Source organism: Drosophila ananassae, chromosome 2L (genome assembly GCF_017639315.1).
Source record: "Drosophila ananassae strain 14024-0371.13 chromosome 2L, ASM1763931v2, whole genome shotgun sequence".
In the NCBI taxonomy this organism is placed as follows: Eukaryota; Metazoa; Arthropoda; class Insecta; order Diptera; family Drosophilidae; genus Drosophila; species Drosophila ananassae.
This window is the reverse complement of record NC_057927.1, coordinates 7752060-7767567: the sequence shown is the minus strand read 5'-3', so window position 1 is coordinate 7767567 and position 15508 is coordinate 7752060. Positions and strand designations below refer to the sequence as shown.

At 49.4% G+C, this 15508-nt stretch overlaps 4 protein-coding genes across 12 annotated transcripts; 2 read left to right on the top strand and 2 right to left on the bottom strand.

Moving 5' to 3' along the window:
- The first annotated feature begins 372 nt into the window (after positions 1 to 372).
- LOC6499822 (N6-adenosine-methyltransferase MT-A70-like protein) lies at positions 373 to 2483 on the top strand. Its single transcript, XM_001953806.4, has 3 exons — positions 373 to 559; positions 623 to 916; positions 975 to 2483. The coding sequence occupies exons 1-3, from the start codon at positions 421 to 423 to the stop codon at positions 2366 to 2368; spliced, it is 1827 nt and encodes a 608-aa protein (XP_001953842.1). The 5' UTR covers positions 373 to 420; the 3' UTR covers positions 2369 to 2483.
- An 84-nt stretch (positions 2484 to 2567) lies between these two features.
- LOC6500750 (mitochondrial Rho GTPase) lies at positions 2568 to 6057 on the bottom strand. Of its 3 annotated transcripts, none has more exons than XM_014911214.3 (4): positions 5193 to 6056; positions 3861 to 5065; positions 3473 to 3511; positions 2568 to 3208 (listed from the first exon to the last, which is right to left on the bottom strand). In XM_014911214.3, the coding sequence occupies exons 1-4, from the start codon at positions 5823 to 5825 to the stop codon at positions 3073 to 3075; spliced, it is 2013 nt and encodes a 670-aa protein (XP_014766700.1). In that variant the 5' UTR covers positions 5826 to 6056; the 3' UTR covers positions 2568 to 3072. The 3 variants fall into 3 exon arrangements, with proteins under 3 accessions (XP_014766700.1, XP_001953841.1, XP_014766699.1); XM_001953805.4 differs by having other exon boundaries at positions 3449 to 3511; positions 5193 to 6053; XM_014911213.3 differs by lacking the exon at positions 3473 to 3511 and having other exon boundaries at positions 5193 to 6057.
- Positions 6058 to 6169: 112 nt separating this feature from the next.
- On the top strand, positions 6170 to 10217 carry LOC6499823 (spastin). 2 transcript variants are annotated; one of them, XM_001953804.4, is made up of 6 exons: positions 6170 to 7280; positions 7467 to 7637; positions 7806 to 8012; positions 8206 to 8372; positions 8430 to 8688; positions 8743 to 10217. In XM_001953804.4, exons 1-6 carry the CDS (start codon positions 6515 to 6517, stop codon positions 9486 to 9488), a joined length of 2316 nt encoding a protein of 771 aa, XP_001953840.2. In that variant the 5' UTR covers positions 6170 to 6514; the 3' UTR covers positions 9489 to 10217. The 2 variants fall into 2 exon arrangements, with proteins under 2 accessions (XP_001953840.2, XP_014766244.2); XM_014910758.3 differs by lacking the exon at positions 7806 to 8012.
- A 426-nt stretch (positions 10218 to 10643) lies between these two features.
- Positions 10644 to 15501, bottom strand: LOC6500748 (nucleolysin TIAR). Of its 6 annotated transcripts, none has more exons than XM_032451964.2 (5): positions 15411 to 15501; positions 12765 to 13831; positions 11769 to 12701; positions 11614 to 11707; positions 10644 to 11554 (listed from the first exon to the last, which is right to left on the bottom strand). In XM_032451964.2, exons 2-5 carry the CDS (start codon positions 12990 to 12992, stop codon positions 11394 to 11396), a joined length of 1416 nt encoding a protein of 471 aa, XP_032307855.1. In that variant the 5' UTR covers positions 12993 to 13831; positions 15411 to 15501; the 3' UTR covers positions 10644 to 11393. The 6 variants fall into 6 exon arrangements, with proteins under 6 accessions (XP_032307855.1, XP_001953839.1, XP_014766698.1 ...); XM_001953803.4 differs by lacking the exon at positions 15411 to 15501 and adding an exon at positions 15176 to 15302 and having other exon boundaries at positions 12765 to 13828; XM_014911212.3 differs by lacking the exon at positions 15411 to 15501 and adding an exon at positions 15176 to 15297.
- Between the last annotated feature and the right edge of the window lie 7 nt (positions 15502 to 15508).

Genomic DNA, 15508 nt, shown 5'->3' with positions numbered 1-15508 from the left:
CTCCCTGCGCATATAAACAAAAAGAAAACGCCACGAAATTGGCGGATCTCTCGCACCAGTCGGCCCTCTCTCGCAACTCAATGGGGATACGTTCGTAGCAATTACATCTCTTGCGCAGGGAACGCGGTACACTTTGTTTGACCAAAATATTTGTTGCTTGTTTATTGTTCCACTAAATATTTACGAGTTTACATTCAATTGGGGAACCGAAAAATAAATAGAAATGTCAGCCTTGCCATGTCGAGTGGACTCTCTTCATCAGCCGTTTTTTGGCCATTTTTAGCGGAAAAATACTTCTTAATACTGACGCCTGAAATGCCAGTTTGGTATTAAGGTGCGACGGTCCGGCAACACTGTTGTAAATAAAAAAAAATTCAACATAAATTGTTTACAATCTGCCGGTGGCGATACAACTAAGAAATGGCAGATGCTTGGGACATAAAGTCGCTCAAGTCAAAGCGGAACACCCTCCGCGAAAAGCTGGAGAAGCGCAAGAAGGAGCGCATCGAGATCCTGTCCGACATCCAGGAGGATCAGGCCAACCCCAAGAAGGAACTCGGTAAGATTCCGGCAGGGCAACAAGTATTCAGGCATTTCACCCTTTTAATCTGTACATTTCTAGTGGAGGCCGACCTTGAAGTACAGAAGGAGGTCCTACAGACTCTCAGCTCGTGTTCGTTGGCCCTGCCCATCGTGTCCACACAGGTGGTGGAGAAGATACCCGGCAGCAATCTTGAAATGGTCAACTTCATACTGGGAAAATTGGCCAACCAAGGCGCCATTGTTATTCGGAATGTCACCATCGGCACAGAAACCGGCTGTGAAATTATATCCGTGCAGCCCAAGGAGCTGAAGGAGATCCTCGAGGACACCAACGACACCTGCCAGCAACGGGAGGAGGAGGCCAAGCGCAAAGGTTGGTCTACTACTGGGAGTATTCTCCAGTTTTCAATAATACCAAGTCCCAATTACAGCAAGTGACGCAATCGAAGTACCAGAAGAGGAGGACGTGGAACCACAGGAGAAAACTATTAAACTGGACACTAGTGCGGTTCGCAAGGAATCGACCAGCCTGGATGCTTCCGATGACATCATGATGCTTCTATCCATGCCATCCACGCGCGAGAAGCAAAGCAAGCAGGTGGGCGAGGAAATCCTGGAGCTTCTGACCAAGCCCACAGCCAAGGAGAGATCCGTAGCAGAGAAGTTCAAATCCCATGGTGGGGCACAGGTGATGGAGTTCTGCTCGCACGGCACCAAAGTGGAATGCCTCAAAGCACAACAGGCGACAGCCGAGATGGCTGCTAAAAAGAAACAGGAGCGAAGAGACGAGAAAGATGTAGAGGCGGTGGTCAATGCCAAGACGAAGACCTCGGACGTCGGAGCGGAAGATGGGGAGATCATCGTGGAATCGCTTAATAGCTGTGAGGCCGAATCACAAGAGTCCACCGATGGCAGCGACAGCTCCAGCAGCGAAACACCGGACAAGTGCACCAAACTGCACTTCAAGAAAATTATCCAGGCCCACACGGACGAGTCCTTGGGGGATTGCAGCTTCCTGAACACCTGCTTTCACATGGCCACTTGCAAGTATGTGCACTACGAAGTGGACACCCTTCCGCACATCAACACCAACAAGCCGACGGATGTGAAGACCAAGCTGAGCCTCAAGCGCAGCGTGGACTCCAGTTGCACACTCTATCCACCGCAGTGGATCCAGTGCGACCTGCGCTTCCTGGACATGACTGTTCTGGGCAAGTTCGCTGTGGTAATGGCTGATCCCCCGTGGGATATTCACATGGAACTGCCTTATGGCACCATGTCGGACGACGAGATGCGAGCCCTGGGAGTGCCGGCTCTCCAGGACGACGGCCTTATCTTCCTGTGGGTTACGGGTCGAGCCATGGAGCTGGGTCGGGATTGCCTCAAGCTATGGGGCTACGAGCGCGTGGACGAACTTATTTGGGTGAAGACGAACCAACTGCAGCGCATTATCCGCACCGGACGGACGGGTCACTGGCTTAACCACGGCAAGGAGCATTGTCTCGTTGGCATGAAGGGGAATCCTACAAACTTGAACCGCGGCCTCGATTGCGATGTCATCGTGGCGGAGGTGCGGGCCACCTCTCACAAACCGGACGAAATCTACGGTATTATTGAGCGCCTGAGTCCGGGTACGCGGAAGATAGAGCTCTTCGGGCGCCCTCACAACATCCAGCCCAACTGGATAACACTGGGGAATCAGTTGGACGGCATCCGACTGGTAGACCCCGAGCTGATAACTCAGTTCCAGAAGCGCTATCCGGACGGAAACTGCATGTCCCCGGCGGCGGCCAGTGCGGCGGCTATCAACGGAATACAGAAATAGAACACCTACATGTTGTAGGTTCTCTAAGCATTTAGACCTCGACAATCCAAGGCCCACTTAGACTTGGTTATGTATGATAAGATAAATTATTATTAAAGACTTTTACAAACAGAAATTGACTATATAAGATCGAGAGGGAGCTTAAGGTACTAATAATGTTGAAACTGGAAGGCAAGAAAACAAAAAGATACCATTTTGATCCACTATAGGTCGCTTTATGTAAATCCACATACATAGATCGATTTATTGCTCATACTTTGCGCGTATTTACAGAGTGCGATATCACCGAGGAGAGTGACTTTCTACTAGTAGTATATATGTATTTATATAGAACCGAGTAGGCGTACATAAAACTATTATCTATGCACGAATTTGGTTGCTTCGCGTCGGTTACTTGGTACTGACAGTAACGATAACTTATATGACTTATCAGTGAGTACATGGTTTAAGGTTAAAGGGTATATACGAATAGAAATGCAACGTACACAATGTGCTTGACTGTCTTCTAATCCTGTCTGATTGCCCGATACCTGGGAGTGCTCTCCGCAGGCGTATGTACATGTCAGGAATGAGAACTTGGCGAGTGTCCCTTTTTGCTTCGGTTGTGGTAACAATAAATTTTGGATTTACAGTAGCAAGCAAAATAGTAATTAATAAGTTACATGAATTTTCTGAACATTAACGTGTGTGTCGAACTTTCCGAATTAGCGGGAGTGGGCTCCGGCAGCGCTAATGGTCTTCAGCACGATGAAGCCTAGCATAGTGGCCGCGGCTACGCCTAATCCGGCCTTCCACCACAGCTTCGGGTCCTCTGTCATCAGGCCAAATTGTCTCAGGTGGCTGCAGGTTGATCGAAAGGAAACTATTAGTATCAATTAAATAAAAGTAATATTTTATGTGAAACAAGGAGTAAAAGCTACAGGATGCTGTCGCACACCACACGTTAATCAAGCACATATGAGCGGGGGTCTGTACATCTCTTGTACGCAACTTGCACGACATCGTGGCAGATGATACAATCACATGACAAATAGAGAGCTGACATTAGTAACGAGTTCAGTATGAATGGTTAACACTTACGCCGATTCCCACAGCTGTACCAACCTGTGCTTGTAGAACAGGATCCAGGCGGCCTGGAAGCGCCTGCAGCCACCAGTCCACAAGTCCGCGAAGCCATCGACGTGCACAAACATCAAACAACACAGAAAAACAGACACCAACCAAGACACAAAGAGGGGGAGGAAGAGAGAAGATAAGAATATAAGTAGCCATTAATCCAAGATGTGTCCCAGATGTTAGATGAATTACAACTACACCTACTGGATGGTGAAATGTTCCCACCTATTCCCCCATCTGCATCCCCCACAAGATTCATTGCTCAAGTAGGGAGCACTAGAATCTTGCCATTGGTTAGTTTCACTTTTCACCGGTCTATTGCCAGCCGGATTAAAATACCTAACCGATTAAAGAACCCAATCCAAAAACTACTCACGGAAAGGCGGCCATGGTGGCCAGTTTTGTGTAAAGTTCTTTCTTGTTGGTTTTCAGACTGAAGAGGTGCGGGGGCAGTAGCTTATACTTTTCGCAAAACTCCGACGGCTGCATGAGGTAATCCTGCCGACGCTCGTCCATGTCACACTTGGTACCCACAATCATCACGGGTATCTTGCTCTCGGCGTAATACTTGATGTAGATGCGAGCCACATACTCGAAGGAGCGGGGGTTGGAGGAGTCGTACACCAGACAGGCTACGTCGCAATTGACTTCCTGCGGCTGCAGCGGATCGAGGGCGTGTCGCACATCGATGTCGCGCAAGATGAGGTGCTTCTCTTGGCCATAGACCTGCACCGAGTTGATGCAGTGCACCACATTCGTTTTGAACTCCTTGCCGATGAGCTTGCTCATGTCGTCCACCAAGAAACCGCGACACAGACCCGTCTTTCCAGATCCCTTCGGACCAATCACGTGACACTTGTAGACCGAGCGACTGCTCTGACGTTTGGCCAAATCGATGCGACGCTCGCGGGTGACATGGATAGCTGCCAACTGGCTGTCGTTTTCATGGACGTTGAAACCGAGGTACGCCAGGTACTCCATAGTCTTCACCACGTCAATCAGAGTCATAAGTGTCCAGCGACAAAGCCAGCCGTGCAACGTCACCCATCCGGTGGTCTCGTTTATTGGGCACGACTTGCGAATGTCCGTCGAGTAGGACCAGGGGGATGACGGGCACGTGCTGAACAGCATCTTGTGCTCGTCGGGGGACAGTGCCCCGTCGCCATCACGGTCGTAGCGCTCGAAAACGGCAATGAGGAATTGCTGGCCACGATGCGATAGCTCTGTGCTGCTGCCGGGCGGAATCTTTAACGGGGGCTTCAGATACTCCTGGCACATATCCAACTGGTCGTTGTAGCCAAATCGCCTCAGCACTGCCCAGGTGGTCTCGTTCCTGCCGCGCTGGATGAACAGACAGTGCAGGAAGAGAAACCCCTTCAAGGTGACCGCATCGTTGTAGATGCCGTCCGGCACGTTCTTCTGTATCACGGCTTTCACCTCGTCCAAGATCTGGGGCTGTAGCGGCGTGTTGAAGCAGCGCCGCTGGAACAGATTCAGCTCGTAGTCGTTTAGCAGATTATCCCCGTCGATGTCGCAGATCTTGAAGATTCGTACCAGCGACTTCTTGCAGGCGGGCGTCAGCTGAAGTCAAAGGTTAAAAAGCTTCAGTACCAAATTTCTTTTGTTTTGGCCAAAAAGTAATAGTCTATTTTTAGAACTATTATCTCAAATGGACAGCTGATTGGGGCTGAAAAAGTTCGCTACTTACCTCCTGCTCTTCCATCATGTAGAGGGGCGAGGTTGGGTGCAGCACTGCCTTCTGGGCGTAGTAGAACATCTCGGATATGTTGTGCAGTGTCTTCGCCGAGCACTCGACGCAACTCTCGATCTCTGGATAGTCCTCCATGATAGCCAGCACACTGTCCATGGTGGAGTACTCGATCATGTCGATCTTGTTACCAACAAGGACGATTGGCTTCCGCAAGGGCTCCCTTTCGCCTCCAGAGCCGCCTGCGCTCTCCTCCTCCCGCTCCACACCATCCGCTTCCGACTCCAGCGAGGGATTGCACTTTTCACGGACTAGTGGCAGCCAGTGGGACGTGATTCGGTCAAGGGAATCATCGTCGTTGACCGCGTACACAATGCACACCACATGCGCCTTGTTGATCTCCACGCCGAGGGCTTCGTCCGTCTGCTCCAGGGCCGAATAGTCCACAATGCTGGTGGGCACCTGCTCGGGAGTAACGTTGGCCGGAATGGTGATCTCCTCGGCGCGGGGCGGCACCTCCTCCGGGTACTCCTCGCTGACCAGCGAAAGAATCAACGACGTCTTGCCCACCCCGGCGTCACCCACGAGTAGTATCCGCACATTCTTGCGTTGGGACGCCGTGTACTGACCCATTCCAACTGCGTGACTGCCCAACTGCCTCCAGCAACTGGGTTGTGCCTCTCCTGGTTCGATTCGGGCGAGTTTTCGATATTTTGTTATGCAAAAACGCAAAAAAACAACCGAGGGATGGCGGCGGTGTGACCAGTGTGACAGATAAGTCAAACAGTGTTACCCTTGGGGATGGGATGCCAAGTTGGATTTTTTTTTTATTTAGTTTTACGGAAATAATTTTATCAGCTTTTTATTCTCGAGTTTCTTATAAATTAAATTGAAGTAATTTTCCAGGATTGTGTCCAATATTGTATTTTGAACTTGCCGTTTTGAAATATTTTCAACCCTCTGTGGAAGCAGCTTTTCCGGCTAGATGTTGTTATCGGTTATCGGTCAGCACTGTTACGGACTCCAGAGCTTAGCTTCATTTTCGTCGTCAGAGAGTTGAAAGGAATCAGAAAGTGGCGAGAAAAATCATTAACCGGATCGAGTAGCAGAAAAATGAGAGCTTGCGACAACGGCGCGGATTAATTGATAGATTAGTTTGTTTGTTTTATGTCCCGTCGATTGCCGCACGTGCCACAGTTGACCGTTTATTTTGAAGAGAGCGAGAAAAGTTCTTTAGAAAAGGGGAGTCCGCGGTGTGAGCTGTGGATTGGTGAGCGGGGGAGCGGGGTGCTGGACGCGCAGACAGCGCGGAATCAATATCGATGGTACGCACCAAAAACCAGTCGTCCTCCTCCAGCGCCAGCAGCAGCACAAAGTCACCCATCAAGTCTGGTTCCGCAGGATCGGGATCAGCTGCTGGCGGGAATTCTGCCAGTGGTAGTCGCCAGTCCACGCATCGTTCGTCGAGCGCCTCGAACGTTGCCTCCGCCGCCGCCGCCGCTGTCGCGTCCTCGAACCGTACCCGCACCAGTCCGGGTAGCTCGCCGGACGGCGACGACGACACCACAACCACCGATGACCTGACCCCCACCTCGTGCTCGCCACGCAGTGGCCACCACCACCACGGCCATCCGTATGGGGGCTCGTCCGTGCACAAGCAGAATCTCTATGTCGTATCGTTTCCCATCATATTTCTCTTCAACGTTCTGCGCTCGCTGATTTATCAGCTGTTTTGTATTTTTCGCTACTTGTACGGGGCGAGCACAAAGGTGATTTACCGTCCACACCGCCGCGACTGCAACATTGAGATAGTCGTCCAGAACTCCAAGGACCAGCAGCAGCAGCAGCACCAATCCCAGCCACTCAGTTATCCGCTCGAGCTCAGTGAGGGTGGCAATCCGGAGCAGCAGCTGCCCAGCCAGACGCAGCGCTATCGGGCCATACAGCCACTGGAAATGGCCTCAAATCGACCGGGAGGCGGCTACTCGCCAGGTCCGGGCGATCCCCTTCTGGCCAAACAGAAGCATCACCATCGTCGCGCCTTCGAGTACATCTCGAAGGCTTTGAAAATCGACGAGGAGAACGAAGGTACGAGGGGGTGGGAGTACGATTCGAACTCGAGTGCTTTATGAGTCATCGCCCAGCCAGCTTTTGTTGTCTGTCGAGTGTGAGAATCAATAACCCGGGAGGCGCGCAAAAAGTGGCTCGTATTCGATGGGGATGTGATGAACCCTTGCCGATCTGACACCTTCACTTCTCCAACCACTTTTTCAGGTCACAAGGAGCTGGCCATCGAGCTGTACCGAAAGGGCATTAAGGAACTGGAGGATGGCATCGCTGTTGACTGCTGGAGTGGCCGCGGGGATGTGTGGGACCGAGCCCAGCGGCTGCATGACAAAATGCAGACAAACCTCTCGATGGCTCGAGACCGTCTCCATTTCCTTGGTAAGTGCTCCTGGTCTCCCCTGTTTGTCCATGAGCCGTAGTGGAATGGTTTTTGTTTACATTGTTTTTATTTTCCTTTTTTTTGTTAATTTTATTTTGCACGTTTTGCCCCCATTGTTTGGTTTGTTCCTCCTGGTTTGTCCATTATCCTGCTCATCGAATACCTAGCGCTGCGTGAGGAGGATTTACGAATGCAGCGGCTCTCCTTAAAGGAGAAGCAACAAAAGACACTCCCACAGTCGGATTACAAAGCGCTAAAGTCGAGGGAGCCCATGCTGGCGGGCATGACCAATGATCCTCTGAAGCCGCGGGTGCGCAGCAGTGGCTACGGACCGAAAGCCTCGACCAGTGCCCAGGCGGCGGCGGCGACCGCGGGTAAGTTACCAGCAAGTAACCAGCTAAGCGCACTCAACCAAATCCTCACTCGGCAGTGCGATCAGTCGATCCCAATCACCTCTCACTGGGCACCTGATTTTCTAATGATTTTTATTTTGCTTTGCTAAATTCTAACAATAAGTTTAAATTATTTCCGGGTATTCAGTTTTTAATGGACTTAATCTCTTTTAAGCTTCGGGGCGGAAGCTGACCATTGGAACCAAGCGACCCGGAAACCTAGCGGTGGCCAACAAGTCCCAGACTCTGCCGCGCAATCTCGGCTCGAAAACATCAGTAGGCGCTGTCCAGCGCCAGCCAGCCAAGACTGCTGCCACGCCTCCTGCCGTAAGGCGCCAATTTGTGAGTGTTCTGTTTTCTCCCATCTATGTATGTACTCTAACCTCTAATCATTCACAGTCCTCGGGTCGTAATACGCCTCCGCTGCGCTCCCGCACTCCCATCAACAACAATGGGCCCAGTACCAGTGGCAGTGGCGCCAGTACTCCAGTGGTAAGCGTCAAAGGTGTGGAGCCGAAGCTGGTGCAGCTTATCCTAGATGAGATCGTAGAGGGCGGTGCCAAGGTGGAGTGGTCGGACATTGCCGGGCAAGAAGTGGCCAAGCAGGCCCTGCAAGAGATGGTTATACTGCCCTCCGTGCGTCCAGAACTCTTTACGGGTAAGTTTTAAACAGCATGCCATAATTTAAAACTAACACACTATTTCTTTGAAGGATTACGTGCCCCGGCAAAGGGTTTGTTATTGTTCGGACCACCCGGAAACGGAAAGACCTTGTTGGCTCGAGCCGTGGCCACCGAATGCAGCGCCACGTTCCTGAATATCTCGGCCGCTTCTCTGACCAGCAAGTATGTGGGCGATGGCGAAAAGCTGGTGCGGGCCCTCTTTGCGGTGGCGCGTCACATGCAGCCCTCGATCATTTTCATCGACGAGGTGGACTCGCTGCTTTCGGAACGAAGCAGCAATGAGCACGAGGCATCGCGCCGCCTGAAGACCGAGTTCTTGGTGGAGTTTGACGGTCTGCCGGGGAACCCGGACGGCGATCGTATTGTGGTGCTGGCTGCCACCAATCGGCCGCAGGAGTTGGACGAGGCGGCCCTGAGACGCTTTACCAAGCGCGTCTATGTGTCACTGCCCGACGAGCAGACCCGTGAACTGCTCCTCAGCCGTTTGCTGCAAAAGCAAGGTAGTCCCCTCGACACGGAAGCTCTGCGCCGACTTGCCAAGACCACTGACGGCTATTCCGGCTCCGATCTGACGGCTCTGGCCAAAGACGCTGCCCTCGAGCCGATCCGCGAATTGAATGTGGAGCAGGTCAAGTGCCTCGACATAAGTGCGATGCGGGCAATCACGGAGAGCGATTTCCACAGCTCGTTGAAGCGCATCCGTCGCTCGGTGGCGCCACAGAGCCTCAATTCGTACGAGAAGTGGTCGCAGGACTATGGTGACATCACAATCTAGTCTGTTTTCCTCTGCTAGAGTGGACATCCTGCTCTGCTCCATCTCTCCACGCAGTGATGTGAGTGACAGAAAATTTCCCAAACATATTTTGATTATGTGACCGGTGGTTCTCCTCTCCTATTTATCATTTAATTCGTAGACTTAACGTTCCACAATCATTGTTAGATTCGTAATTGCAAATTATGTAATATTATTTTTTGTTCCCCTGCTATTTCTGTGTGTTAGTCTACTAATTTCTGTGTTGGTTTAAGTTTTAACGCCATATTCGAGTGGTGCTGTTATACTCATTTACCTTAGTGTATTTCTAAGAATTTCAATACCTTTACTATCACAGGAGTTGGCTAGGATAGATTCTCTATCTCCGTTTTAGTTTCTAGGACATTATTTGGATCATTCCATATATTTATGATTTAGTCGGCAGGCTGTCCCCAAACTGTTCACAACTACTTCCATAGTATCCTTGAAACAATAGATCGTATTTTTGTTGTACATTGAGTGCCCATCCAAGAGCTACATGTAAACTAGCATAAGAATAGTCCTAAGAATGAATCTATACCTACACGAACACAGAAACAACTACAAAAGAAAGATATGTTTACCAGCGCAGAATCAGAATTAAGTTTTATTAGAGGCGTAGATCTCTCTAACGATAGTCTAAATAGTTATTAGTTCCTTTGTTTCAATGTATGTACCTACGCCACAAATACAATCGTCTCCGAATTATCCGTAGATTGTTAGTAACACTTCCAAAATGTTGTACCTAGCAGTTGCGTATGGATCTGGTCTTATCTGCCGGATCTGTCAGATACACCTACATATATGGTAAACTAAACCCTTACAACACACACACACGCCCGTCGCTTATCGCGGTACTCTGAACCAGCTTCTGCGCAGCTCGCCCACCCGGAATTTAAGTTCAATGACTAGTTATTAAACACTGATTCAACCACATATGCATATAAATAATACCTAAATATAAATCTATAGAATACGCTAAATAAAATAGATTTCAAAAAACATCATTTGCATCTTCATGGGATCTCATGGGGGGAAACAATCAATCACTGAAGTTCTCAAATCATCTGGGAGTAGGAATATCCTAGTGGAGTATCTTAAACTGTTGCATGTTGAATGAAAACATTACTCTTTCCTCGCTTTTCACTCGTTTTATATATTTTTTTGTTTCTTTATTTTACATTTTACATATTTATATCGCATTTCACTTTCCTCGCTGGAAATACACAATATGTATGCTCGAATTTACATTCTCTTAGGCGCTAAATTTGTTTCCTCTTGTTTTCGCTTTCGGCTCGCATGTGGCTGGCTATCCTTTCATCATCCTATGCCTCTTCTACCAACGTCTGTCTAATTTCCTTCCGATTTCGTTGACATAATTTCCACATAGTTACAATTACAATTGGCTTTGTCACGTTTTAGTTTCGTTTCTTGTTTTGTTTTTTTGTAAACGTTGTCTCTGCTCTGCTTGCTAGCTTGTTTATTTTTTTGTTGAATTTTCTTTTTCGGTTTATTTGTTTCCGGTTTTTTGTTGTTGTTTGTTTGTTTTACGCCTACATCTTTCTTAAATTACAAATCATTAAATTATTTTAACACGTACTTAGATTGGATTAGATTGTTACAGCTACCCGCCCATAGCCCGGAGCTTTTTCAGTTGGATGTTTATTCAGTTGTCGCCGGCGTATCGCCTCGACCTTCGATTGGATATTGGGTTTGGGCCGAGAACAAGAGTGACCCGATCCTTAGCCGCAACTCCAATCCTGCACATTCTCAGTCCCCCGTTGCCGATTTGGCTGGTACCAATCTGTATTCTAGGTAACCTGGCAGCTGGGGCTGGGGGCGACTGCCCGGATGCTGCAGACGGCGTCGAAGCTGGCGTCACATTTCAGCTCATTGGGTCTGGTATTGCGGCATCGCAGCACTATACATCATCTGGGGGGCAAGTGAACCGTTTGCTGCTGCGGCGGCGGTGGCTGCGGCCGTTACGCCCGGCACCACAGTACCTGGCACGCCCCATGCCACATTTGGTGGCACCATACGGTATCCGGCAGCTGCAAATAAAGGAAATATTTCAATTTGGGTCAGAAGCGTAAAGCGTATAGCTACGTACGGACGCCTCCCGCCTGCTGAGCACTGGTGGTGTAAGCGTAAGGATAGTAGCCCTGCTGCATGTACTGCGTTTGCATCTGGGTTGTGGGATATGCCTGAAAAGGATTCAAGTTTTCATTAATTCGTCTGTTTTTTCTTAATACAATGAATGCTTACCGTTGGGGGATACCAGTACCCCATCTGCTGATAGGCGTATGGCGAATACTGCGCTGCCGTGGCGGCTGCGATCTGCTGGGGAGTCATCATTTGGCCGGGTATCGCCGCTCCGGTAGCTGCCGCGATCTGTTGCTGGGTCATCATTTGGCCGGGCATGCCCGCTCCGGCGGCAGCCGCTGCGTTTGCAGCTGCCACAGCGGCGACATTGGCGGAGGCTGCTGCTGCGGCCGCAGCCGCAGCATTATTGAGGTTATTGGCCGAGTTGTCGCCGCCGTTCTCCTTGCCCCAGAAGCACTTGACCTGGTTGCCGTGGACCTCGCTGTTGTGCGTGTGCTCGATGGCGCGGGCGGCTGCTTCCTTGGTTACGAATTTAATAAACGCAAAGCCCTTGTCCTTGAACACCCTAACGTCCTGGATGGGTCCGAACTGAACGAAGTGCTTGTGCATTAAGTCATCGCTAATGACGTTCGGCGGAAAGCCACCACAGTAGACGGTGGTGTTGGTGGGGCTCGACTGGTTGTAGACCTCTTCAAAGGTGTGTCGCTGACTGCCCTTGACGCCGGACCCGTTGCCACCCGGGCCGCCACCCATGCCACCGCCCTGGCCGCCTCCTTTGTTGGGCTCACGCGGTGGTGGCAGTTTGCGGGTGGACCAGTTGGTGCGTATGGATCGCGAACCGATCCACTGGCCGTTCATCGCCGTAATGGCGTTCTCCGCCTCCGCCTTTTTCACAAACGACACGAAGGCGTAGCCCTTGGACTTCATGGTGTGCGGATCTCTAACAATGCGGCAGTTTGAAATCTCTCCAAACGGAGCAAATGCCTCGCGCAGCGTTTCCGTTTCGATCTCGGGACTCAAGTCGCCGACGAAAATATGGTGATGCGAACTGATGTCCGTCTTGGGCTGATTGCCGGGGCTGGTGGCCCAGTTAACCTAATGGAACAGATCGTTTGATGACTTTTTATGAAACTTATAGTGGGGCATAACGAATCTTACCTTGATTTCCTTGTCGAGGAACAGACGTTTGTTCATGGCGGTTAGGGCGGTCGTGGCTGCTTGGTAAGTGGAATATTCGATAAAGGCGTAGGGATCGTTGCCCGGCTCCCGGATTATCTTGCAGCTCTTGACGTGGCCCATGGTGCTGAAGAGTGCGATGAGCAGATCCTCGGACACGGAGCTGTCTAGGTTGCCAACGTACAGAGTCTTCGGCTGGGATTCGTCCATGGCTGGTTTGTATGTCAGGGAGTGTGTGTGTGTATCTCTAATGGGCTACTTAGCTCTGGCTACTTGATTATATGTCTACACTAGGTCCAGGAATTGAACTGGAACTGAGACTGGCTGCATCAATCACAGGGCGGAGGGCGATATAAAAATGTGCAGCTTGTTTCCTTCCTATCTAGTCCACTCCCAAAGTCCACGTACAAAATATATATATATTTATGTTTTCACCCTCTGCAGGTGTCTCTGCTGCGAATTAAATAGTGCTAGGTGGCTAGGCTACAATTTTTGAATACTTCGATTGCTACGATACTACGACTGCAGTAGTTCTGCACTCACTCTCGACTTGGCTGGGCTTCTTTTTTTTTATAAATTATAAGTTAATTATTCAGTATGTATCTAGGTAGGTAAATCTTTATGCTTAACGCTGAGGTTCGTCGTTTATTGCTTTTCTCCGATTTCTCCGATCTCGCTCCTAATCTCGCCTAGTTGAAAATTTTGTTAAACATCTATATATATATATATATATATATGTATAAATATATCTGACCTAACTAATCGCTAATGGAGTGTTTTGGAATATACGAATTTCGCTCAATATCTGGTATATCCAGATCTATCTTCGGATAGCAGCCTTTTCCAGGGGGATGTGGGAGTGGGTGCTTGATCCCTGATGCGTCGAATGCGATTCTTTTTTTTTCAATATACAGGATTGTATAAACGTTGAATAAATACTTTGATTTTTTTCTTCCTAATGGTTTTGATGTCGTACAAAAATTAGTAATTAGTTGTCTATGAAAGTTCGCAGGATGTGGGTTCTTCAAAGCTGACCCCTGGAATCACTGCTGCAAAGAGAGAGATAGAGAGAGAGAGAGAGAGAATTAGAAATTGGGTTAGTTGCGGGGCGATATATCCGGGATAGTGGGACAAGGCCTAACAGCACATGATCGGCGGGCATTAGCTAGGCAAATGATATGGGTATAAATCGAATGGGGTACCGCCGCTACCTCGGCCGTCCCTGCCTCCCCCTCCGCCTTTGGGAACAAAGAGCCACCAAAGGCGGCAAAGCAGTGCAGCACGGTCTCTTTCACCCACACACACTAACGCACTCCTCCCAGAGAGCAAGAGTGAGAGAGCGAGAGCGACAGATCTGCTTGTCCACTTTTATAACAAAGCAAAATCGGCAACAATTGACAAAAGCCATCCATTCGCAACGGATTTGCGATTGGGGGATTTGCGGGCCTGGCAAAATGATTTAGTTTATAATTAATAAAGGTCTCCGCACCGCATTAGTCGAATTCTTTCGGCAGAGCACACACTCACACACACACGCACACCCTGCGGGTCACACGGAGGAACACGGAAAAAGAGGGCCCACGGTTGCATTATGTTGTTCGCTTTTCGTTTTTATCGCTACTGCTAAAATCAAATATCAACTTGCATGGCACTAAACTTGATTTTGATTATTTCTGCGTACGCCGTACGATGTCAGCCAAAGTCATAGACCATAGACCAAAGGGAGTGGAAACGGGGGATGGCGGGGTGGTTTTTGTTGCTCATTTGCTGCTGCTTATTTTCTTCGTCTCTTTTTCGCACACCGACACCACAGACACACACAACGCACGCACATGCACACATACACGAAGAGAGGCGTCTTGCGTTGCGTGTGTACACACACATGTAGACGGGATGGATGGAAGCGGCTAGCAGAAAAAGCAATGAAAAGTTCCACATTCAAATTGCATTGGTGTTGGTAATATTAGTTTAAATGCTCAATAACTAAAGCCGAACCGAAAAAAAGCAAAAAGACAAACTGGGCGACTCATAAGGGGGGAGCAGCAATGCCGCTCCCCGCCCCAGTAGCCCCCCACCTCCGCCACACTACCAACACCGATGCCGAATGTACCGACTTGAAATTGAACACATTTGGGATTTGCATAGAGACGCTGCACTGAATTCGAGATTGGGCCGTTTGGGCTGCCAGAATCCGCGCTCTCTCAACAAATTTGTGCGCCTTTCTGTGACGTGGCTGCGGCTGCGAATTTACCGCATTTTACTTGCTTAACTCGACTTTCGTACATTGCACTCAACGGACAAGATTCGCCGCTACCGGTTTCTACTAAAATTGCACAACTTTCGCCTGGTTTTGTGGGCGTAAATGTTCTTTAAACGCGTCGCTAAAATTTTACCTTTGTCGTCGAAAATGCGAACTAATTAATGAGACTTTTTGTGTGTGAGAGCCAGGGCTGCCAACTGACTAAAACCGAAAAAACAATGGCGGCAACCTGGCAGAAACGCTGAATATCACAAATCGGCGCCGATTTATTTTAGACAACGATTAGCTATGGCTATTTTAAACTGTTTTAATTGATCTTGGCACAAAATCACTTGGATATCTTTGTTTTTTTGATAATTTATTATTACCAATGAGAAGAGAGCAACCCTAGGGACACCGATAAACGCTTGCATCACCGCCCCACCATCCCTAGCTCACGTCAGTGTTTATCGCAAAGAGAAACTGG

Bases quoted from the DNA above. Each gene is read 5' to 3' on its own strand.
- LOC6499823 (XM_001953804.4), top strand. From the start codon at position 6,515: ATGGTACGCACCAAAAACCAGTCGTCCTCCTCCAGCGCCAGCAGCAGC. The intron at 7,638-7,805 runs GTAAGTGCTCCT...TCGAATACCTAG, and splicing joins AGACCGTCTCCATTTCCTTG to CGCTGCGTGAGGAGGATTTA. The intron at 8,689-8,742 runs GTAAGTTTTAAA...ATTTCTTTGAAG, and splicing joins GCGTCCAGAACTCTTTACGG to GATTACGTGCCCCGGCAAAG.
- LOC6500748 (XM_032451964.2), bottom strand. From the start codon at position 12,992: ATGGACGAATCCCAGCCGAAGACTCTGTACGTTGGCAACCTAGACAGC. The intron at 12,702-12,764 runs GTAAGATTCGTT...CTGTTCCATTAG, and splicing joins TCCTCGACAAGGAAATCAAG to GTTAACTGGGCCACCAGCCC. The intron at 11,555-11,613 runs GTACGTAGCTAT...CTTTATTTGCAG, and splicing joins TCAGCAGGCGGGAGGCGTCC to CTGCCGGATACCGTATGGTG.
- LOC6500750 (XM_001953805.4), bottom strand. From the start codon at position 5,825: ATGGGTCAGTACACGGCGTCCCAACGCAAGAATGTGCGGATACTACTC. The intron at 5,066-5,192 runs GTAAGTAGCGAA...CTTTGACTTCAG, and splicing joins ACATGATGGAAGAGCAGGAG to CTGACGCCCGCCTGCAAGAA. The intron at 3,512-3,860 runs GTGAGTAGTTTT...TGGTGGCTGCAG, and splicing joins GCCACCATGGCCGCCTTTCC to GCGCTTCCAGGCCGCCTGGA.
- LOC6499822 (XM_001953806.4), top strand. From the start codon at position 421: ATGGCAGATGCTTGGGACATAAAGTCGCTCAAGTCAAAGCGGAACACC. The intron at 560-622 runs GTAAGATTCCGG...GTACATTTCTAG, and splicing joins CAACCCCAAGAAGGAACTCG to TGGAGGCCGACCTTGAAGTA. The intron at 917-974 runs GTTGGTCTACTA...TCCCAATTACAG, and splicing joins GGAGGAGGCCAAGCGCAAAG to CAAGTGACGCAATCGAAGTA.